This window comes from Megalops cyprinoides, chromosome 3 (genome assembly GCF_013368585.1).
Source record: "Megalops cyprinoides isolate fMegCyp1 chromosome 3, fMegCyp1.pri, whole genome shotgun sequence".
NCBI classification, from domain to species: domain Eukaryota; kingdom Metazoa; phylum Chordata; class Actinopteri; order Elopiformes; family Megalopidae; genus Megalops; species Megalops cyprinoides.
The window spans coordinates 47,681,672-47,707,486 of NC_050585.1; the positions used below are offsets into that span (position 1 = coordinate 47,681,672).

Sequence of the window (25,815 nt, forward strand, 5' to 3'; positions counted from 1 at the left end):
TCTGCCGATTGTATGGCTGAAAAAAAAGACACACCTAGTCCCTACCTCCCTTCGTAACTGACCAAGCAGTACAGTGTGTGGAGAGCAACGCTACTCTGTGCAGGTCTTCTGTGTGCAGTTCTCCATACCTTAATGTTCATGCCTTCACCATAATTAAATAAGAAAGGCACCACTAGCTATCAGCTTTACAGTGTAATTAATTCCCGAGACATTCCTGTTTATACTGGAGATTAATGTTTACCATTGAGACAGAACGACCCCCCCCCCCCCACCAATGTTACCATGGCGACAGAGAGAACTAAATGGTGATGTGCTCATGGTTAGAATAGTAATACCATTTTTTCCCCCCTTTTTCTTTCGCTGTGTCGGCATTTTCCCTTTTCTTGTTTCCAGCAAAATGCTTTGCATTCTCCACACACACCTCACATTCAATTGACGAGTATGTTGGGATACAAGCAGGATACAGGCTTTTGTTTAATTGCCATGGCAACTTCAATAATAGCATCAAAGTTGCTTTTTTTTTTAAAGTAAGATGCAGTTATCCAGCTGCCTCCCCTTTTTAAATTCAAATTAATGAAACACCCAAGGTCATATGTCCATTATTGCCAGGAGGTGCTATTAAACTGTCAGTGTCCTGATGAAAGTGTCTGGCTGTTTATATGTTCTTCTACTCAGGGAAATGGTCATACACCCTAAATTCGGAGGGTACAAAGCTGATAATCCAAAGAAACAAGTGATGAATTCCATGATTTTTGGCCAAATATGAGCATTTTTGATGACATGAGCCGGATAAAAATCGAAAAGATGGAAGAATGGATGGATGCCGGTGAGCATGTGACACAACAACACAACACATTCCAAAAAGACAGGTATAGACAGAGCAATGCATTCGGCTTCACATGAATACAGTCCGAGAAAAGTGGAATACAACTCTTTTTAATTGCAAAAGGGATTATATTAATACATAGAAAGAAGCCACTTGTAACAGAGCAAACAGCATTAAGAGGACATCTGAGGTGATTTTCCCTGTCATTCAACCCGAACGGCAATAACAGAAAAGCAGAAACACACACAGATTAACAAAAAAAAAAAAAATCCTGCGTGATTATTTTGCTTCCTAGCGTCCCATTAAAAACAATATCTAAAGAAACAGAATGTGAAAGCTCACACTGCACAAGTTAGTCCAAAAATTCCAGACATACAAACAGCTACGAACTGTTCATAGACAGAGAGGATGGTTCGTGTTTCAGTTTGCTTTATCAAAAAAGATATCCTAAAAAAAAAGGCACCACTGGAGGTGAGTCATTCTCACTTTCCATTTACATGGTGGCGGTAGCTTGACACGAACAACTGGCATTTCCTGTTAATGTTAAGCAGTAGAAAATGTAGGGCAAAAAACATGGTACAACAAGTAAGATAAAAACATTTGAAATTTCCAAAAACTTGACAGAAATACCTTTTTACATGTTTTAAAAAAGCGACCTGCCGCTGGAATACACATTGTGCCGACATAAGAGTGCTCATGGGAAATGGGACAGGGGGGTGTAGTGGAAAGACTTGCACTGTTTGTTGCTTTTATCATTAAAAGGGCAAGAGATGTGTTCCCTAACGCATATCCATTTTGGTTCACATTATTCTTGGGGAAAGCCGACTAACATTTCTAAAAGGACCGGCTCAGTTCCTCCGTTACTCAGCTGTATATTCATAGAATCCTGTAATTAATTCAGCAGTACCATGAGATTTTAACAAAAGTACAACTATTCTTTTTTGACATTATTTCGAAATACAATCCTTAAAGGTTTTGCTCAAAAAAGATGTTGCTTTGCCATGTGTACTATTGCGATGACCTTTTTTAGATTTCCATTTTTTAATATCTGTGATTAGAGAAAATGTGTTGTCATTCCAGGTCTCTGGGGTAATGTATATTACATATGTTTATGTCTCTACTGGAGTGTTTGTTGAAAAAAAAAACCCTGTGGCTAATAACATTGCAAAAGGCTAACAACATTGTACTCTTGTGAACCAAATTAAATAAACTAATTTTGAAAAAACAATACACATACTTCCTTGTGTGTAGACTTCCTTGTGTGGTTGGCAAAAACATTGCAGATTGATGTTTTCCATGCGCCGTGGGCTAAATAGAAACTTTTGGATTGATTTTTGTTTTCTTTTTTTTTGCCTTACTACCATGTCATACAGACAATACACGCATCAAATATGCACCAGTGGTCCCCACAAGCTTGCGGACATCGAATGGGAAATAGCTACAAGAGTGACATGAGGTGTGCATGAGGTGACCTATGCTTTTAAGTCCTGCCTTAAAAACACTTGACTGTTAGTGTTTTATACCAGTTGGGATGTGATGAAAACATACAAGATTGTGTAAGACTGACAATTGTTACTACCAAACTGATACAGGTGTGTAGCCTCTTAGCTCTTATCTTGCCCAACCATTGGTTTTTAGTTTTTACTCTTGAAGTTCTATGAACAGGACTCCTGAACTCCTGAAGTTCTTCCCCACAGGCCTCTATGATAGGGTGAGTTTCAAAGTAATTAGCCACTGCGGCTGTGCTTTGCATTATATATATTATTGAATGTCCCAAGCTGGTGCTGCAGAGTGAGTTCAGCTTCAGTGTGATACCAGCTAGCACCTAATTCTCCCATAATATCTCTAAAATGTTGTAGCAACAAGAGATACCGGGACGGCATGGTGTGAACTTTGTGTGTTAGCTGGAATAATTTAATGACTATGCATTATATACACAAAACAAGCTGAGCCTTCTGAGTGGTGTCAGATTAATTTCATCACTTTTTAATAATTTTAGATAGGGCCATGGGCTGTGGACAGAAATGATAACAATATGAAATTACTAATGCAACAGCTCTTAGTCAAGTCAGACTACTACACCCCTTTAATAATATCCATTTGCTGCTTGGAATTCTACAGCTGAATGTCATGCAAAATCTGAAACAACTAAATCGGAAATAATTTGTGTTTTGCCCAATAAAAGCCTTGTAGAAAGGAATGTGTGATGACTGAATAAATATATCATTTATATGCATCCACACACGCACACACACGCGCACACACACATACATAGACACACACCTTCATCGCCTTGGAAACAGAGTAATCAATCAAAATTTTCACGTGTATGAACGGGCACGTTTTAGTGAGATGCGAATCTCTCTCACTGCCGTTCAGCATACATGCCTGGCGCATATCGCTTTAAATGATCAGAAAGTAAAGGAAAGCGAGAGTGAATTCTCAAGCAGCAAAAGACCCGAGCAGCCAGTGCTTCAGAGAGCAGGGGAGCCTTAGCGTGCGGCACGGGGGACAGAGACACGGAGGGGTCCGCTGGACGCTCGGAGTCAACCGTGGAGATGGCGAGCACCAAAGATACCTCTATGATGGACAGGTCACGCTGACGAGACAGGACGGGCTGGGGGGGGGCGGGGTGCTGGCTGGAGCAGGGAGGGGGGGAGGGGAGGGGCTCTACATGGAGTCCCCGAGGGAGTCTTCATCCTCCAGGGAGAGCGGCAGGTATAGGTCCTGTCCCGAGAGAGAGAGAGAAGGCGGAGTCATCGAGGGCACAGTCTATTTAGGGTGGCAGCGTAGCATAGTGGAAAGGACCTGGACTTGTAACCAAAGGTTGCTTGGTTCGATTCCCTGCTTGGGCACTGCTGCTGTACCCTTGAGAAAGGTACTTATCCCAGAATTGCCACAGTAAATATCCAGCTGTATAAATGGATATCGATCATCATATGTATCTGTATGTCTGTCCCTCTCTCTGTATATGCATCTATATACCTATCTATTTGTTTATCTGACCATTATATAGAGAATAAGAAGATCCACCTACTTTTTTCCAGGTAATGATGTTTTTTAGCCCTTTTCCAGATAAAAACGAAATAGTTCATTTTCAGCAATCATGCACTTCACTGTAGTTCTGCCGTGTATATTTCTGACCTGGTGCTATTTTAAAACAGGAACACACCAGGGACAGGCAAAGCACAGACTCAAAGTCATGCACACATTACTGTCCCTGCATGACATGGTGCACAGACTCAAAGTCATGCACACATTACTGTCCCTGCATGACATGGTGCACAGACTCTCCGCTGTGCATGTTGGGGTCCCTGTTGTGTCCCCTAATCTTTCATGCCCCCCCCCTTCACTGTTTACCAATGATGATGTACTTGAGTCAGTATTTTACTGACCTCTTATAGTACTTCTCCGTAACTACTCCATAGTGGTGCACTTATTTGAAAGTCGCTCTGGGTAATGCAACGTAATGCAATATAATGATGCAGCCTTGTAGTTTGGCTGCTCTCTATTGGTCAGAGCAAATAAAACCTGTCACTTAGTAACCCCTGCTGTAAACCAGTTCCAGAGAGGGCCACGTGCTGACATACATCTCTGTCGCTGTTTTTCAACAAGGGTGCGTTGAAGCAGCGTGTTTATGGATATTGTGCTTTAGTGGGGACACGTGTATGCGTGACACGCGCTGTCCCATTACAATGCATGCACTTAAGTCTGCTGCCTCTGTCCCTGATGTGCAGTAGGCTGTAGAGGAGCCCTTTAATAGTGAACTCATTTTAGGAGAGCATCCAGAAAGGTCACAGCGAGGAGGCTGTTTCTCTTCAGTGTGTAGTCAGATAAGCACAGCGGGAAAAGATATGAGTTTGACACAAACCTTCAAAGCAGAAAAACAGTGGCATTTTCCCTTACCAGAGTCTGAAAATTCAATCTTAAAAGTGTTTTGGTTGATAAAAAGCCATAAATCACTTACTGCACCAGTCCATAGTAAAGACTACCTGCTGTCATACTCAGTGCTGCTGCTGAGCAGTTCTGCTAAGTTCAGTGTCCCCAGGGCACAAAATCACATAAAGCGTGACTGAATTTACTGAATTTACTATGCATGGCAAAATCATTTCAAAAGTGAACCTTCATCAAATCATTTGTCAAAGAAATATGCTTATTCATAACACATTATCAATGCTCTTTATGTAACTTTGTAATGTAAAGTACAAAATAACATAAATCAATCATAAAGTATAAAATAATCATAAAGTATGAAATAACATTGATCAAAGCTAAACAAAGCTACCTCTTTATTTACCGCCGTCTCTTTGTTGGACCAGTCCTACTGTTCATGTAGATTTTACTTAATCAGCGGGTAAAATAAGGACTCCTGTCTTATCTACATTAATGACCCTATGAAACATGAGTGGAATGAATGGGTTTATATGACCTGCAAAACGTGTTCAACTAACCGTCCAAAAAACAATCATTGTTTTATTTGCTACCTTTGGAAAGTCATGAAACAATGGAACTCCTGCAAACACATACAAACAAACCAAGCAATGACTGAAAGTACAGGAATGCTGGCTGACAGTTTCCCCTGACATGCTTGTCTGACACAGACGCACTGCCATGGTAGGTGGCTAATTAGCATCGGGATACATGTGGCACCGCGGCACAGCAGCCATGGTGTCACTGCTGCCTCTTCCTGTCTCAGCTACGACGCTGCTTCCTGAGTGGGAATGGATCTGAGCTCTCAGAAGTACTTGTCTGCGTGTCAGGGGGGAGAGGGGGAGGGCGGGCCGGAGGGCTGGAGGGCCGCAGCGGGTACCTTGTTCTTGCGGAGACTGCCAGGGCTGGTGGGTGTAGAGATGGGGGACTGCTTTGAGATGGGGGTGGAGAGCTGGCTGCTGGATCCCGTCCCGTTGGCTGGCCGGGGGAAAAGAGAGAAAAAGAGACAGAGAGAGAGAGAGAGAGACACGGTTTGGGTTAGGCTGTGTTGACGACCTACTCCACCAGCACCTCTCACCCGGGGAGAAGGCCATTCCAGGGCTTTGCCCCCCATTTGGCGGCCGGTGTGTCTAAGCGCTTGTTCCTCTCTGCTGGAGGGCACTCGGGCGTTACTCCGCGGCACGGGCCGGTTGCTGGGGCGACCGGCGAGACTGTTTACATCAGAGAGTGGTGTGATGTGTGGCGTGGTGGCCGCGACGCAGTTTGTGTAGTAAGTGTTTTAAAGGCGGCTTTTGTCTCGGGAGACAAAGATCTCGCAGCTAAGACTATAAAACAGATGGCAGGTCTTGTTTTCCCCCAGCGTGCTTTGTAAATAAGTATGGTGGAGCAAAAACCTTTAGAGACACTGCCAGCCCTGGTGCAATTAGATTCATCTGTTTTGAAGTCTCCCACATAGTAACATTAAGTCTCAAAGGAATGTCTTTTCTCTTTCTAAAGCTATGTGCAGCCACACCTCATCAGACTACCAAAGGTTAACCTGCAGAAAATCCCTTGTCCAGCAAGACACTTTTTTTCTGAATCACACAATCATGATGGGATATAGTGGGAGTGCATGTTAAACTCTCAATCGATGTGCAAGTATCTATAGTGGATGGTGTTCAGGCATACAGAGGGAAAACTGTGAGAGGCTATACAGTACCATCCTCTGCTTCTATTTTGAGGATAATGACATACGTCAGTTGTATCAGCTTGATGTGTACATGGGATTCATTGAATCTGTAGCTGTATGTGGTCCCACTGGAGCCAGCAGCAGCCCTGGTGTGCAGGCCCTGATCTAAGCCAGTCAGACACTGCCAACTGTTAGCTGTCTGAATTCCCGTCCCGATTACAACTACCCAGTTTAAGCCCTTTACCGAAGCATCTCCTCAAAACAGCAGCTAAAAAGGAGGGGGGTTTCAGGGAGGGACAGTCAATAGAACACACTAAAATAACCCTAAATTAAACCTCTAAACCTCTAAAATAATCTAAACCTAAACTTAACCCTGCATTGATTTTAACAAGGAAAGGCTGAGAGAGAGAGAGAGAGAGAGAGAGAGAGAGAGAAAGAGAGAGGGGGAGGGAAAGTGGGAGGGAAGGAAAAAGAGAGAGAGAAAAAGAGAAAGAAAGAGAAGGGAAGAGGGAATGAATTCATCTGAGATAGACAGAGAGTAATATATTAGATTTATAAAGCAGACCACCAGTGGAACATGTAGGCTCTAAAGAGGTCAGTCAGGCTTTTACAAGAGGCAGACATTTACCACTATTCAAGACTGGTCATGCATTCTGTGCAGGAAACCTATGTTTTACCCTGTGTATTCCAATAGAATCTAGGAGTGTTCCCAAGGGCAACATGTTTCCGCTTCTCACCTACCGTGCCTATATTCAAGTTCAATTTGAAGTGACATTTAGCCATCTTAAAGTGTTATTCTCCTTCTGCTACATTTCACCATTCAATTTTCTTCTTTTGTTAGCTGCACACCTGTTTTACCTTTCTCCTTTACTACATAACAATTTCCTTTGTTCTTCATATTGCTATCTTATTCCCTTTTAATATTAATATACTGTATTATTACTCTATTATCCCTCTTTTGGCAACATATCTACCTGCCATTAATATTATACACAGCAGCATTACCTATGTTGTAATATTGTAGATAATCTAATAGATCTTACATTGAACTTTGTAATTCTGCTGACAAGTACAATTTCACACTTGTGCACAAAGCAATTACCATCACACTGAAAATAATGCTTATGATGTATGATGTCATCGCAGCTGATTACATTGGAATATTATTTTAGGCAGAGATTTCACAATCCCAAAGGCTATGTTAGAAGATCACACCTCAGAGCATTTGCCAGGAATTTATAATAATACTGCACTCAGTTCTGTTGGAGATTATAGGCACAGTTTTCACTTATCTGTCTTCACTCCATTTGGACAAAGGTGTTTCCCACTGTGCTTAAAACCCAATATACATTAGCAGTATACCCAGTATGCAGTCTGCATCCAGATGTGGCAATTTGAATACTAAAGAGTATATATTATACCACTGAGGAGAAGCAGGTTAAATGATTCAAAAGAATAAGTGCTTTTCAACTTTTTATGCCACTTAATTAGATGCATTTTATACTTGCACTTTGTCAAACGGTCTGAATAAGAGCGTCTGCTAAAAGACGAAAATGTAAACGTAATATTATGCATTCATCACTGGCTGACAATAGCCTATTGTTTTGCACTACAATATGTTTCTTCACGGTTTGATTTATCACTAACTTCAAATAGACACCGTCCATGCTGTTGAGGTACTATTGTTTTTGATGGCCCCCATCCTCCCCTGGCTAAAGAGATCTATTAAAAGACATTCCTCCAGATTTAAACAGATATTCTCCTGGCCCTCTCCGGTCAGGGCACTAATTCCCGCCCGCCTGGTTGCCGGCTGGATGGGTAGGGCAGGACCGCATTAGTCACGTCTGATGCTTTCTGTGCCATTTTGTCAAAATCGCTCACCGTCCGCTGCTCGCATCAAGGCTGGCCCTCTCTCAGGCGGACGGCGGGAGACGTGCAGACACCCGGAAGTCCGCCTGGTTAAGAGGAAGTTTAACCTCGCTGACATTTACAGAGGGTCCGTCGGAGGGAGACCATGACCGCCAGCCCATCTGCTGCTCTGAGGAAAACCGCCCTCTTGCTAAATTATTAAACATTTCAGATGGAGGGGTTCAGCACGGACTGCAGGGGCAAACTGCCCCCCTCAATTTCTCTGTGCTTCTGTTTGTGGCCTTGCTGTCATACAATGGCAGGTATACACTGGAAAGATGCTGTAAGGTGTCCCTGACTCCTGGTCCTGACTGCTGTGGTCATATCTGCCTACCTCTGCACAGAGCATGAAGATCCTTCACACTCCATTTTGCAATCGGTTGCCTCCCACGACCCTTTTAACAGGGCATCTGGTGCTCAAGGTGACTTCTCTCTTTCCACCTCACAGCCACCTGAGAGAGAGCGGGGAAGGAGCACCTCCCCCTCCTCTGTACCTCTACAGTGTGGACCCGGTACTGCTGGCCCGATTAAAGCACAGAGGTTACAGTGCCAGCACCATGACACGCCTGATAAAGTTAATGGGAGACATGCATTCAAAGACATTTTAATCTAAAGCCTTATATGCTTAAATGCTTAAAATTTGTTGCCTAGTCAAATATAAACAGTAAAGTTGATGCCTACTTATGAATTTCTTTCCAAAAATTTTTATTTTTAAACAATATTTTTTGGCTACTTTGAAGAATCTAAACTATGAGATATTTTTGATTTCTTCAACACTTTTTTGATCACTGCATAATTCTACTTGTGTCATTTCATAATTGATGTCTTTACTTTTATTGTAAAATGTGTAAAATAGTAGAAATAAAGAATAAAAGTTTTGTCTAAACTTTTGACTGGTGCTGTGTATCATGGATGACCACCTCAGATCCAAAAGAAGATACGCTGGTAGCTGAGACAATGCCACCAAAATCTTTTTTTCCTGTTTCTTTCCAAGGGTGAATCAATAGAAATCTGCTTGGGATCATTTTATAAGGCATAATCTGGGCAGATTATCCTGATCAGGCATTTAGCAAACAAAGACCGGATTGTGTGCCCTACTTTGCTGCATTAGTGGATTTCGGAGGAAGCTGTTATTATCTTTGCGGCAAGTGGAGCATGAGGCAGTCTGTGAGATAATGGAAACCGCATTGTGGTGTCGTTGTGATTCTCACAGACACTGTCTGTCGGATGACAGTAAGGTGACAGGGCGGACAGCCTTTTAAAGGGAAATGTTCTGTGTAGAACAACGGCTGGCAGATTTCAAACTGCGCAAGACGTAGGCAGAGTGTGCATTCGTATTCAATGAAAAAGGAAGGAGACGGGATATGCTCGACTATAAAAGGAACAGTAATCCTTACAGTGGAATCAAATCATAAAGCAATAAAACTAAAATAAAATGTTCACACAAATCACCTTTATCTAAAAATGGTGCACATGCCAAAAGCAAGTAGAAATAAGAAGTGTTTTGCCTGCTTTAAGATTCAGTATAGAAAATATTTGTAATTCAATAAAATACACTATATAGACAAAAGTATTTGGCCACATCTGTTTTTCAGGGTTTGGGCCAGGCCCCTTATCTCCAGTGAAGGGCAATCTTAATGCTTCATCATACCAAGACATTTTGGATAATGCTATGCTTCCAACTTTGTGGCAACAGTTTGGGGAAGGCCCTTTTCTATTTCAACATGACTGTGCCCCAGTGCACAAAGCAAGGACTATAAAGACATGGTCGGTGTGGAAGAACTTGACTGGCTCACACAGAACCCTGACCTCAACCCCATCGAGCACCTTTGGGATGAACTGGAACGAAGATTGCGAGCCAGGCCTTCTCGTCCAACATCAGTGCCTGACCTCATAAATGCTCTACAGAATGAATGGGCACAAATTCCCACAGAAACAAAATCTTGTGGAAAGCCTTCCAAGAAGAGTGGAAGCTGTTATAGCTGCAAAAGGGGGACTAACTCCATATTAAAGTATATGTATTTAAATACAATGTCATTACAGTCCCTGTTGGTGTAATAGCCAGGCGTCCGAATACTATACTGTCCATATAGTGTATGTGTCTCTGCATGCTTGGTTCCATGTGTGGCTGTGTGTGAGGAAGGACTAAATGACATATAATCACACATAATCGCAGTACAATTACAGATTGTAAATATGCGGACCAGACAGTCATCTCACTGCATTCTACATTGAAAATTTTGATGCTGGCACTGTTGAAGCCGTAATAATTCTGACCTGCTTTCTTATTGTCATTATTCTCATTCTTGATGGGGCATGGTCTAAAACATACCTTCCCATAGAAAACATATGAACACCACAGCACCCTAAGCCCCTGTTACCAACAGGAACCTCCTTGACGGAAGGTGGAAGGAAGGCGGGAGCTGAATATCTTGTCGCAATAGACTGTCTGTGGTGTAGCGGTCTTACTGGATTCGGCGGGAGACTTGCTGCGGCGCACTGGTCCTGGGCTCTTGGCAGAGCTCTTCTGGGCACTGCCTTTCGGGTTCCCCTTCATCACCCTGCATTCTGTGGAGCCACACACACACACACACACACACACCAAGAGTGTGAGAGAGATATGGGCTGCTCCTATAGCTCCTTCCACATGAATATGAATGGAAAGATTGGCCAGATAAGACAGCTCACTGATACATTACACTGAGAGAATGGACACACACTTATCTTAAACAACTTGGGTTTTTCCTGGAAGGAGTTATAATCCAACTGTATCTGGCTGTCTGTTTGTTTGCTGAAGGAAACTCATTAAAACATCCACAGTATGAAAATGAATTTTGTATGTATTATATTTCAAATTTATATAAACACTTAGACCCTGGGTTAGGGTTTCGTGGGATCATCGCAGCCACAAAAACCAAGGAGACTTGTATGGCACATGCTATGAGGAATTTCAAGGAATAAATGTTTCAAAGTTCACTATAACAGACACAGCAAGGTCATGAGGGTTGAATTTCCAGTTATTACAGTCTTAAAGAATTACACCTTCAAATATTTAACTTTAACTATGTAACTGCAGACAACTGTTAGTGTTAAGATGAACTCAGAGTTGATCTGACACTGGCAATTTTGTGGCATAATGTGATTGAGCTTGTTTCAGGACGAAAACAGGTTTCCATTTCACGTCGTGCCTTTGTGTTCTGATGTTTTCTTTCAGGACCAGTGTGCACGTGTTCTCGGTTTGACTCTCGGACCTCAGTCAGGAGAAACAGTCCGGCGGGTGCTCGTGGGAGCCCCACGCCAACCCCTCCCGACGCCCTTCGCTTCCTCCACCCCCGCTCCCAGCGCTAATTACACAGCGCCGGCCCCGCACGCTGCGACCTTCACGCAACAGGAAACCAGCGTCAGCCATTCCGCGGGCCGGCTCTCACGTGAACCGCCGGCGGGGGTGTCAAACGCACCCTTCAGGTTGAAAGAGCACGCGGAACCGCGGCTTTCCCTCACGTGTCCCTCGCTCGCAGGGACGTCCCCTCACAGCTTCATTTTGTCCACAGCCCTGGGTGTTTAGCGGGCACCTGCTGTGCCTCGATGCGGCTGTGTGTCCCCCAGGAGGGAGCGTAATGGCACGGTGCTGAAAGAGCCCGCAGATGCTCTTCCCTCTGATGCTGCGTAGGGGGGCACACAGACACTTCAAGCGAAGGCGACGGAATTAAAGAACTGCACGGACCCGTGTTTATTTAATGTAATAGTGAATGCAAATGCAATGGTTATTAAATTTACTTGGTTATTAATCTGGTTACTTAACCCTTGTAACGTGTTAGAAAGCTGCCCACATCTTTTGTGTTAGTGGGTCAAATTTGACCCATGACTTAATTCAACCCAAAATACTCAAAGAACAATGATTATCATCCAGTATTGTTTTTCACCTCATAGCTAACTTGTTATGCATTGATATCCATGTAAACAGTGTTTTAAATGTGTTTTTTTTGGCCCCATGGACCTTTCATCTTACAATGTACCACTTGTTTTCATTTAAAAAAATGTTTAAATTCACTCATTACTTTTAAATTAATGTTATTAGCATTAGCATTGTTAGCATTCTTATTTGCATTATTAGCGTTATCATTACGAGAATTATTATTATTATTGTGACACGCTGATGATCAGGGTTTTGGTTAGGTTAGCCGTGTTTGTTCTTGGGTTTTGGTTTGTGTAATGAGGTTGTTCATTTGCATCCCTGCACGTCTGATGGCCTTTTACAGACTGGTTTCCTTAATCCTGGGCTTCTTTCATTCTGTGCCATGTTCTGTTTGTTTAACCTCTCCTTTCAGTCTATCCCCATCCTTGAATTTAATTCCTTAATTCCGGAATATCTGATTCCTCCTCTCGCTCCCTCGTTGTCTCATTTATCTTGCTTCCTTTGACTATAAAACTGATCTCTTTCAGAACGAGACTGTGCTGTAAATTTTGACTGCTTTGGTTCGTCTCAGGTCATTGCATAAGTTTGTCTGGGAGTTTGGTGAATCACATGAAATGAACACAACATCTTGTATACAGAGATTAAAATATTACTGTCGAGGCATCAAATATAGCTGTTGTCAGCTTCCAATGAAAATAAAAAGGGAAAGATTCAGAATTCTGTTGGATAAACATGATTTAAATATAATATATATGTACTGGAAGACCCTTGACAGCATTCAAAGTATTTATACCCATACTAGTGGACAGCGTATTGTATTACTTACTAGAGGCTTAAGATGAACATACAAGTATATGCACAGCTCTGCTCTGGATACCTCATAATAATGCTATATGGCATGCATATCAAATTGGAGTCTAAACCCAGATTATTTTATCAGGAAAAAAGTAAAGAATATTTGATATGTGAACCCTAGGAGATGCCTGGTCCAAGCATACACTGTGTACAGCAGATGGCCCATGTACAGCAGAAATCAAGGACGTGATAGAAAACAGTGTCACATTCTGTCACAAACTAAGCCATGACAATGTCAGTTCAGTATTTGTTCTTAATATAATACTCAATTTTGACAGTTACCATGCATTGGTTTATGAAATAGAAAGCTCTGACCATGTCTGTACGTTAGGTTTTATCAAATACAATTATTTGACCATGTTAGCGCACGGCTCTTCAATCAAACACAAATCTTTGACCGTGTCAGTGCAAATGGGTTTTGGAAACAAAGGTCTCTCCTCCCCACACAGCAGATTCCTGCAGACAGGATGTCAGTGTTTAGCAGATTCCCACTGACCTTGGTTATTATAACCCCCCTGGGCAGGTTTGGATTTGGTTCCAGAGGGGATGTGTGCTGAAAGACAAGAACCAGATCATTACGGCAGCAGCAGACTGAGATTTCCTTCACACTGACAGTGTCACAGCCACAGAGAGGGCAGGTGCCAGAGCCCAAGGCTGGGACCCTCCATTAGACCGCTTTTCAGACCGCAGGCTAAGCGAGTCACTCCTCAGATCCATTACAGTGCACTCCCCACAGCATTTCACAGGCTGCAGAATTAAAACACAGCCAAAATGAGTCACGCAGAATATCGGAGGGTGTTTTTTTTTTTGTCAGAGAGTGCCATGGAGCCCAGGCAGACGCACTGTCGGCCTGCCGCAGCCTGCGCGTCTAAATGTAGGCCCTGAAACCTGCAGGGAATAGCCGGGCCCTAGAAGTAGGAGCCCACTCTCATTCTTCACACTCAGTAACAATGCAACAGTATCACCTGACCTAAACCTGTCACCATGGAGATTAATGAGAGTTCTCTCCCTCTCTTTCTCTGTGCCCCCCCACGTCCCTCCCCCTGCCTCACGACACATTTACTGATGCAGTTAAAGCAGATCTACCACTTCCTGCTGCTGGAGCCAATCAATAACAACAAACATACATGCACACATGCACGCACGCATGTCCACACACACACACACACACACACACACACACACACACGCACACACAGGCATGATGGTGCTGTTGTGGGTTTGAATCCCCTGTGCTGCCCTTCAGAAATTTAAAATGAATTGCTCCAGTAAGAATCCAGCTGTAATATCTGAATGCACATATATCATGTCGACCTGGATAAAGACTAATGCCGAATAATGTGCTATTATTTGCAAACATTAGAGGAATGCAAAAGCCCTGTGTTCTCCAAGAGAAAGAACAAATTGGACAGGATCTCAGCTTCCTCCCAGTTTAAATGTGAAAGACCTAATGAACTGTGGCTTGAAGGTAGAATCTGTGTGCCTGGTCTTCCCCACCACAGCATTAAATGAGTTAAACCCCCTCAAGGAGCCCGGATGACACTTTATCTGCATAAGTGAAAAGTGAGTTTGAATCTGATATCAGTCATCTGGAACTGTATCAAGCTCTAATTCAGAGCAGGGCAAGAAAAATACAGGTTTGCAGCACAGTAAAGCCATATTTTCTTTTCCTTTGAAAACATAACCATCTGCTGGAATGCTGAGAGCTGCATAAGATAACTCAACAAATCGTTTCTTTACACAACTAATTGCGCCCTCCAGACCACGCCTGCAGTCACTTGAGCGGAGAGTTTATGGGATTGTTTTTTTTTTATTCTTTTTTTTTTTCAATGAAAGGCCCCTCCAGTGTTTTCCTCTCTGAAGCAGAGGATGCCAAAGCTTAGAGCAGACGACTGTCTGCATGTGTGTTGAAATCTGTCTGCTGCAGGTTCATGCGTGGGTCAAGCAGACTGCAGAGACATTCAAAAACGGGCCAAAATCTTTAGCGCCACAGGGTGTACCGTGAAACAAAGCATTAACTCTCCGTCTCCGTTGCATAAGGCAGATGTGCTGCGCTGGCAATATTGCCGCTAGCAAACATCACACAGCAGCAGCCACAACAACACACTCATCATACACACCTACTTTAAAACTCCATAACTATTATTATTATTATTATTATTATATCTAAGAAATACAGAAGATAACCCTCCTAGGAACAGCAAACATTTTGCGGAGGGTGCTCCCCATTATGCGAAAGACAATCTATCCTATAGCACCCAAGGACCATCGTTTGGACCTGGTTGAATAGATGTATTACAAAATGTAAGAAAGAAAATAATAATTATAATACTGACACATCTGTTACTTTAATATATGGTTACACAATGCATGCTTTACAGTAACGTGACAGAAAGCAAAGGCAAAAGGAATGAGCTTTGACAGCCTTAACATGAGTATCATACTGTTACTAAAGCATCTAAACGCATCTTTCAGAGGACAGAAACAAGTAATACTGCCATACCTTGTCATGTGCTGTCATGTGCTGTGCTAAAAAAAACAAACACATATTATATCTGCTGGGCTAGAGTCAACGAGCTGTGAAAAGCATGTGAGCTTCAGTATGACCCAAGCGAAAAAGCCCTCGCAGATAACGAAGATCTGAGCGCAATGCAGACCAAGGTTAGCACAACACCGAAGCCTCCAAAAGATTAGAATCCTTTTCTGTCTTTTTGGAGTCAAGACATTTAGCTTGTGCTGTTTGATGAAACGCTTTATAATTTGTTCAGTGTGCTTTTACTTCACAATGAACCCAACCATCGATAAAACGGTTTTTTACTGCACTATCTGATAATATACAGTCCCAGTGTTTTAAATCCAGCTGCCAAAAGCTCTCAAATTATTTTCCACAAATCAAGTGATGGCTTCCAGGAATCCTTGCATGATTGACTCTAAACTACTTTGTTCTGTACATTTCTTGGCATACATAATTACTGGAAAGAAATTACAGAGAAATGGGTTTTTTTTTTCCAATGGTGTTGAAGCTTGAGAGCACAATATATTCAATTATAACTTCATAAAAGAAACAGCATCTGCATCCAACTGTATGCTGCTGAACTGAATTATCCATATAAAAAATGCTTTGTGGGTGTATTATTATGGTTTATTATTATCATTAATCATTAGCATTAATATCTTATAGAATAAAAACTATTGTGTTACACAATAAAACTACTAAAAAAGCTTGTTTCATGGAGTGACATTTTACTGCAAAATATTTATGTAAAGTACATTTAGTTTGGAATACCAACATCGCTGACCCACGATTAAAACTTAGGACCAATATCCAAACAGGATTAAGTCTTGCAGCTGAAACATTATCAAGTGATGTGAAAAGAGCACGAAAGAGGCTGGTGAAAAAGTCCAGACTGACCTTCACACATTTAAGCAACACAGAGGTTACTTACATCAGGATGCAATCAAAGTCACCAGATCATCATTAGGGAAAGTGCTACACAACAACAATAATGACAATAATACTCTCTTTTCCTAGGTAACCCAGTACCTTCTTACAACAAAATGTCTTCTTTCCTTAGGATAGCTTGCCAATTTTAAATGAGTCCAGGGGATATTCAATTCATTTCTCAATCAAGATGCAGTTTGTTCAGTTATTAAAATTCAACTAATATACCACAACGCCCGGGTCAGGTCTGGCTCATGTCACTTCCATGGCAACATCCTCCTTTTTTTGTTCTCAAATCCACAGCTGGTTGTTTCACTCCTTACATGAGGGATTTTGGTGATTCTACATGCTTTAGAACATGAGAATGGGAGCAGCCTCAAAAGCTCGTCTCCTTATCTCGGCAGACCCACACGACTCGGCACAGGCACCACACAGGGACCAAGGATTTCCATCAAGGAGGTAGATTAAATCACTGTGTGCTGAAGCCTGCCTTGCGACAGCCTAACACTGGCCACCTATCTATCATGGAGCATTCAGCGCAAAATGACACAGACAGATGAGGGGAGACGAAATTAAACCACTACAGTTAGGTATCCTGTATCCATTACGAATACAGCTGGTATGCTGCGGCAAAGACACACACTTGATTCACTAAGTGATACCAGTAACTGTCAGTGATCCTGATTTCATTGTTTAAAACGAGCAAGGTAATATGCAGTCAACTCCAAATGTAACCCATTTTTAAGGTTTACTACCTTTACAGCCTATGAGGCCTGACTATTAAGCAAGCACACCGCTCTGTTTGCTCTTAAAATGGTTGGTTTAGAGGGGTGCAGCGTATGTGCAAATTGCCATGGTAACTCCACTGTGTCTGATGGACCAAAGGAAAATGGGGGAATGAAATAAAATGACTGAGCACATCACATAGCAGGGCGCTTTTAAAGAGAGTGCAGTGGTGCAGCAGTGACTACGTCTGACATTTCATCTGTGCAAAGTCATGTTAATAATTTTGCATCAATGCCATAAGGCTGTTACAGTGCATTCATAAAATGAGCTGAGCGTGCATTTTGCCTTTTAAACCTAAACGGTGGTTTTGAGTGATTGGATCTGCAAACCGTTCTTTGACAATGTACTTTTAAGGTAGTCTTGTTAGCTATGGAAACCCTGTGGTTACAGAGAAGCGTTGTTTATAGTAACAGAGAATGAGCTCTTTATGGGAAGGGGGCCGGTCACTGTTCCAGTAAGAATTTAAATCCACTTTTCATCACTGCAGATGAGACACACTATAACCATGAATCTCCACAGCCCTATCACAGGAGATATCCCACCCATTTTCCCGACACTATTTAGGTTTATAGGCCGGTAATTCCCAAAACTGCGACACAACAACAGCCAGACAGTGAATCTAAAAATATTCATCAAAGGAGGTATGTATTACAGCTGTAAATCATGATAGCAGACACATTGCTGGACCGAGATCAGTAAAGTATAATGTTCAAACAAATGGAAGTAAAAATAGTACTGGCTATGAACAAGGTGAGTCACCAAGGGCTGGTGGTTGGCTGTCACTGGCGCGAGCTGGTGTGTTTGTCAAAGATGTACACAGAGGTTGGACTCACCGTTCTCGTCCAGGGAGAAGTCGTCTTGAGCATAGCGGAATTTCTCTGGGCCGCAGGCGATGAAGACATCATCGTCCCCGAAAAAATCCTGAAGACATGTGACCTGTAGGTCGAAGACAACGGAAGGACTTGTGAGGGCAGTCAAGTCACCCTGAGGAGGCTGGGAAAAGAAATCTTGGAAGCTGTCCTACAAGTGCGTGCTCTACCACCCACATGCCACAGCGATGCTGAACTGCATTGAGCAGTACCAGGATACAGTTCAGATTAGACACTTTTTTGCTTTCCTTTTTGTGCTCTACATGCAAGAAACATTACTGTACATTGCTAAGACATGGCATTGTCACCAACACAAGTTTATCACATTGTTGTAACATGATAGTAACATTATGGATCAGGTTATTACAAACCTGACCAATGCCTGGCATGCACAGTATCCCTCTGTAGCAGAACCAGGGAAACAACACTGGGGGCAGCTATGTTCTCTTACAGGGTTCACAGGGCTCACAGGGTAAAATTACATTCCTGTCCCCGAGTTGGATTGGAATCCATGCTAACCTGAAAGAATGCATGTCCCTTGCAGTTGGTGGTTTTCAGTGTGTTTTGGATTAAGGGCATCAGCGAATATGTTTAAAAATTAGGCTGATAATTATAACAGGTTTGTAATTAATGATCAGAGGGAGAGCCAATATTTGGCTGTACTTCTTGTGTTCAGTGTAATACCCCTTGATTAAACTATGAAAAAGTGCCTGCCCATAAATTCCTTTGAACCTGGCACACTGATTTAGTTTTGAAATGAGAAACGTTGCAGGTCTTTATAATTAACTTGCACATTAAAAAGAGATGAAAATCACAGCCATTATTTCCCAGCTTCGGGAATTGTAGTCAATTCTCATATTTAATTTGGAAGATTTAATCCATTATAAATGGTCTTCTGTATAAATGTGTACTCATTCTGTCCTACAGAGCCAAAGATAAAACACTGTACATTCATACCAGTGGTGAACACCATGAACATTACAGGAAATAGCATCTACAGTATTGCTGTCGCTATGCTAGGCTTGTCCAAAGACTTCTAATGGAAAAATTAGCTTTACTCACATATGGAATGAGTACACGGTATACTTATAATGTTAATGTATTTACTAATAACTTATTACTTTATACTGCAGAAAGGAGGAGTTCATCCAGTCTGACCGAAGAAGGTGTAATCCCATCTCTACCAGTTGTTCCCGGGCCATTAGCGGCTTTGTGGACAGAAATACGTGATCATGCCCCCACTGGAATGAGATTCACTTTATTAGTAATCCCCTTGTTGGCAGCCTTGGCAACAATAAAGAGGAAACATAAAGTTCGAGGTCTCCTGGCTCTCTGGTCTGCCAATACGGACTAAGGAGGTGTACACCCTGGGGTCAATATCAGACACTTGCGAGTTATATTTTTAGGCTTCCAGCCCAGCCTAATACAGGCCCACCCAGCCCAACAGCTGCCATTTTGTAGTGCTCAGGCGAGGAATGACTGCCACAAGAAGAGAGGGGAACCGTCACCACGGCGTCTGCCAGCTGTGCCCGTTCTCTGCCCCCTGGATGCCAGGAGGGTCGGGGGGCGGGGTACAGTTTTGTCAAACTTACACCGACAGAATCAGCCAACGTAATGTCATCATAAACACAGTCTACCTTTTAAGCAGCTGAAAAACATTCCGCTACATGAAACATAACTGCCAGTGCAAAGTACAGAAGTGTGAATGACAATAGGCAAATGGACAGGTATTAAATGTTAAATGTCCATATAAGTGGACATTTAAATACGAATAATGGCTAAGTGGCTATTATTATGCAATGATTCACTGCATCTTAATAGGCACTTCCAGTTCAGAAAAACCTAAAATATCTGCCCCTGTAATTAACAGAGAGGTGTTAAGCGCTGGTACAAAAAGGTTACACTTTAACGGCGCTACTGCCTCTTACATGTGTGACGGACAGCAGGGGCCAAACCCCCCCCCCGGCAGGCCTCCCCTTTGCTGCCCCGCCCCCCAGCAGTGCGGATGGAGATGAGATGTAAATGGTGGTCTCAGGGGGGGAGGCTCCGTGTGTCGGGCTCACTAATAAAAACACCTCATCAAAGATTCACCAAAGTCCCCCTATAGGTTCCGACCTATAAAAGCATTCAGGGCAGGCAGGCCAGGCTGGTGTTTGGGGGGGGGGGGGGGGGTGGGGGGTGCATGATAATGAAGGGGAGCTTTACACACAAGCAGGAGCAGTGTATTTAGCTTATGCCTGCATCAACTCCCTGCGAAATCACTGCATTTTCACACCGCCACACCCTAGCAAGACATCTGATGACAAATACATTCATAGCTAGGAAGTCCCCTTCCTGTCTTCAACTGGTCACAGCTCCCAAGCAGCATCACAGGGGGAAATGTGTGACCACGCCCTGCCCACTGGCACGTGGGTGACTCCATTACCCGTTCCCCTGTTTGCTGACCTAGCACAAAAAGGGGAAACATAAACTCAGTTTTCCTACCTCTCTGGCCTGGTGACATAGCCCTGAAGGTATTTCTCACTAAATTTAAACACAAGCATGCTTACAATCAAAGCACTCTTGCATTTGTCACAAATCATTCATGCTGATAAGACAATCTCAGTTATGAGGGAACGTAAAGACATTTTAAAACAACCACTTTGAATTCCATAAACTGAAAGATGTTTGGCAAGCAGACAAAGGCCTTTTGAAATGTTTCGGCGAGTTAAGGTGTTTAAGAATGGATTCAGAGTTCCAGGGTTACTGCAGCAACGGGATGAAAATACTTTCATCCCCCGCACGCATCCATTTGGATCAATATTTTTGAAGGCCTGTTCTGTTTGCTCCAGTGAGCACCAAAAGGGGGATCAATAAACCTACTACTACTAACAGCTACATGTTGGAAACAAAATTTTGTGTAATATTCTCCCCAGGGTACAGTGTCTTTATATTTCATTAGTTTGTTAGCGCATAGCGCAGCATGACCCACACAATTACACTATGCTAAATGCGTAAACGTGCATACAGTGTTGGTCATTCCTATGTACAGGGGGCCAGCAAAGCAATGATAAGATTTACCAAAATGCACCACATAACACCTTCCACTGTCCTTTTGCCGCAGATGTTAGCAGAACTAAACAAACGGATCTGCCTTGTCCCATTTGTCTGGACATATACTGTCCCATGTGACTAGCTGAAAGGTGTATGTCAGGTCGGGTGGCGACTCTGATTGGAGAACAGTGTCACTTTGACGAGCTCCCACTGCCAGTGAGGGGGTGACTAAATGCATACGGACACAGGACACCCAGGAGCTCTGAGGCTCCGGTAGAGTGGTCGTGCTGAGTTAGCCTCCATGCCGCCCCCCCACCTTCTACTCGACACCCATCAATTGAAAGCTCGTTTCACGTCCTCTCCCATGGTGCTGCGGCCAGGGAGGGGGGGGGGGGGGGGGCACTAACCCTCATCTGTCCGCTCTCATCACCGTTCAGTTAGGGAGCGTCAGCAAACTTCAGCGCAGCACTTACCCGTGTCCCCCCTGGCACAGAGAGAGACCAGGGGAGGTCTGTAAGGCCCATCCTCACAAATAAAAGTGCTGATTACAAAAGGAGATTGATTTACTGGCAGAGGGACGTCAGCCACACTTTGGTTTGATCTGGGGTCCAGCTCCGCTGTCTTTCAGCAGTGACAGGCTCACATCAACCAATCGATGAACCTTGATTTAATTTGATATATTTAGCAAAGCGAATCATAGAGAACAATGATGTCCGAATTTAGTTCATTGATTACACTAGGGGGAAAAAATAAGCTCTGTCAATCTCTATTAATATAACACAACAATTCCCGTACAACAGTCACACAAATGCAGGCATACAGTCTGCAGACAGTTTGTGTTGTGACAGATGCAATGTTTCAAGGGTGAAAACCAGGAGGGAGCTCAGAAGCTCATCAGCTGTGAAACCCTGAGTGCTGTACTGCGTGAGGATGGATAGGGCTATGCGGTGGAACAGGAATCAGAGCAGAGCTGGACCCTCTAGCGCCCCATTCTGGGCACCCCAGGGTAAACTGCACCCCTTTCACCCAGTGCCCCTATGTGGATGATGACCACACCACCCGGGACAGCTGAGCATAGGAGGAGCAGATCTAGCTATGAAATACCACTTGAAAATAGACTAACCAATGCTTAAGGACATGCATATACAATTACAAACATTACATTACATTATATTACATGCATTTAGCGGGCGCTCTTATCCAGAGCAACTTCCAATTACCATACTTCCAGTACAGTGCTTACAACATAAGTGTATCCTTTCAATTTAAATAAGCAACAGTGTCAGACCAGGCTAACGACACTCCCAGAACAAGTGAGTGTGAGCATAACACTATTCGAGCCCTACCACAAGTTCCCTTGCGCAATCTGACGGAAGCCAAGTATACTACGGTACAACAGTCTCGTACCGGGGGCTGTCTCTCCGGGAAATGTTATGGCAAATGACAATGGATGGTAGACACAGGCGATGAGATTCACTTTGACCTGAGTGTGCCTGTGAATATAACTCTCTCCAGGCAGCTGACCTTCAGAAGGTAGGGGACAGGGGGGAGACGGTGTCAGTGGGGCATGTTGAAGATTATGTTGGCTACCAGGACACCCCAAAGAAAGCAGATACACAAATGCTAACCCAATGCTCAGCATTGTGCTATGCAAAGTTTGTGGGGATGGGGGGGGGGGGGGGGGGGGCTGGGAATGGGGTTGTTAAATACATGGTGGCCAGTCATGTTTGCACAGCCTTACATTGATATTGACTTGAAAGGTCATGGCAAGAGCTAGAGGATCAATTACTGCAAGTGGGTCAGGTCACTGCCCTGATAGGAGCAGATCCAGAGCAGTCAACGCTGACACCATCACTGGTGCTAGTGTGGTTTTGAATTTGGTTTAGAAGCCTAAAAGCAGACTGATTCTGTGCAGGGGCACTTAAAGGGTTAATTTCCTGGTCTGCACTGAAGATGATTGAACTCTACACCAAACTGATTGGACCCGCCACAGCTGTGCTGAGTATTTGAAAAAGGGTTAGTCTCCTGGTGTTGGTTCTGTGTAGGTCTGATTAAGCACAAGGCCAATCTCATTGAGACCACCTCCACAAGAGGACCACCCCTGAAAAAAGCACGCTACATCGATCCAACCGAAATGCAAATCCATTCGCCGTGCAACGCAGCCAGAAAAGGGCAATAATTGCTGACTGAATCCATCTTACTGTAGGCCTTTGTCCTTTCCCTGCCATTAGAACACTTCAGCACCGAACAAAGCAGGCTAATGAAAACACCGCGATAATAAACCCATCCAGACGCCTCCTCAAGACCCGCTCGAGCTTCGGGAGAGTGTCGGCCCCCCCTCCCCTCCCTCCCGCCTCGGCTCGGCTCGGCCCGGAGATACGGATCTCATTCAAATTCAGCCCACGTCCGCCTCAGGTTCCAGAGCAGGCAGATTGCTGCTGGAGTTTTTCCCAGATGCATCTCCTGGGAATGAAGCAGACATGAGTGCGCTACCCTGGCTCTCTGTTTGGGGTTGGGCTGGGGGGTTGGCTGGGTGGGTGGGGGTGGGGGGGGGGGGGGGGGGGTGGTGCACTGCGTTAAACTGGATTTCTTGCACGAGTGTCTCTCCGGACAGGTGTGCGCCCTTCTCAAGGTCACCCCCTTTACCAAGCGTCAGAAAACACTTTGGCAGGGAGGGAACGCTGGCAAACAGTTGCATGGCACGCAATCCGAATGATGTCATCCAATCTGTTTTCCCCCCCTCTGAAAGATGCCGCAAATGGCCATGTCTGTGTAATCCCATTACAGGCTAATCCCAACTCATTGTGTTTGTTAATGAGGGCTTTTTTTTTTGCTCTACCTCCCTAAGTTTGTTCACCTTGCTGAAGTACTGCAGGTACAAAGGAGGGGAAGGTGGGGGGGGGGGGGGTTACTGCAGGGTAAGTGGAGAGTGGGGGTGGAGTGGGGTGGGGGGGGGGGGGTAATGAGGTGGTGGTTAGGGACCATGAAAGGGAGGGTGCAAAATTGGGATAGCATAATCAAGCTGTACTGACACAATTACTCCGGGCACGTTAGCTGGATAACAAATCGCTTTTCACCCATCCAAAATGTGTGTAATCCTGACATTAGCCTTCATTATCACCGCGCTGAAAAAAAAGGGGTCTTTTCAACTAATCGCATTGCAGCATGACCAGAGCCAGCCTCCGCTGAGGTCGCGGATCAACAGAGGTCACACAAATGCACTGTATAAAGATGTGCCGCTCCTGTTTCACCACCTCTTAATTTAGTTGGCCACAGTCAAGCAAACAGAATAACCGGAATGGCTCTATCCATTAAAAGCTACAGCCCAATGCACCGTGTGCAAGTTTGATAGGACCAAATACAAATCGTTGTTGAAATTCTGATGCAATTTCCTTTATAAAATAGTGTCATCCCACCATAGAAAATGCATTGTCGAGTGATAATTACCTATGCATTCTGGATACCATTTTAGACACGTCAATGTAGCATAACCACACAGTACCTCAAATACTGCCCTTATACACTGCAGCCAATCCAATAATTTTATAGTGTATATGGCCACAGTTAATGAGGGCTGAAAATTCTGCATCTGTTGTCATGGAGACAGATGAGATACAATATAGATTTGAGACTTTTTTGCTGTTAGTTGTGAGTCCATTCATGTTACTTAAAAAAAAATCACTGTTAGGAGCAGCTTTTCTGAAGATTACATTAAATTCATTTAGCGGACCCTCCCATCTAGACTGACTTACAGCACAATACAACATAAGTGTATTCATTCAAGTTGAATGAGCAACTGTGTCAGAACAGGCTAACAACACTCCCAGACCAGTGAGTGTGAGCATAACACTGTTCAAGCCCCACCACAAGTTACCTTGTGCAACCTGACTAGACAAGGGAAGCCAAATGTGCTATCATACATCAGTAACCAGGCATCTGTTTATAGTTGCATGCAATTAAAATGGGATTTTAGTTAGACTAGTTTAGTTAGACTTCAATTAAGAATGATATTGTGTATCTATACCCACAGAAGGATCAATACTGCATGTAGGGTCTGTTCCTATTATATAGGTGCCATAGTTTGAAATCATGAACCGTGAAGAACGGATCTGACAGATTTGTCCCTCTGGGCTATGAAAAATCAATAGAGTGAATCTACATTACTGATGCCTTAAACACCTGTCAGTCACCTTTAGACAGAGATATTCTGCATTGAATGCCAAGATAAAGACACTTATCGATTAAGAATGATTAATATCATACCTTACATCACAAGATGAAATATACATGAAGATAATTTTTCTCCAATTAACAACATTAGAAGCCTTCGTTGAATAAATCCTTTCTGTATCTGGATCAGAATTTAACATGGTATTTTGTATTCCACTATAAGATATTCTTCATGTTTAACTGTGGGTGTGGTGAATCTGCAAAGACAGCGTCACAAACAGCAGGTGCATAAATGAATGTGGACAATTTTCAGAGAAACACTGGTCAGAGAAATAATTAGTTTCCAGGAGAGCTGGTCTGGTTTGGCCTAAGTGTTCTAATCACTGCGGCGCGAACACCCACACTTTCTGT

General features: G+C 43.5%; 1 protein-coding gene across 2 annotated transcripts in view; it reads right to left on the bottom strand.

The window, feature by feature from the left end:
• Window positions 1-321: 321 nt before the first annotated feature.
• Window positions 322-25,815, bottom strand: part of LOC118775227 (neuronal migration protein doublecortin-like) — a 56,967-nt gene continuing 31,473 nt past the window's right edge. The window contains exons 5-9 of one of the 2 annotated variants that reach the window (XM_036525036.1): window positions 18,166-18,268; window positions 13,601-13,657; window positions 10,803-10,901; window positions 5,637-5,734; window positions 322-3,553 (exon numbers count right to left, since the gene is read on the bottom strand). In XM_036525036.1, the coding sequence (XP_036380929.1) occupies window positions 3,497-3,553; window positions 5,637-5,734; window positions 10,803-10,901; window positions 13,601-13,657; window positions 18,166-18,268 (414 nt within the window). In that variant the 3' untranslated portion in view covers window positions 322-3,496. The remainder of the gene's footprint in view (window positions 3,554-5,636; window positions 5,735-10,802; window positions 10,902-13,600; window positions 13,658-18,165; window positions 18,269-25,815) is intronic. The other variant, XM_036525037.1, reaches the window with a different exon arrangement.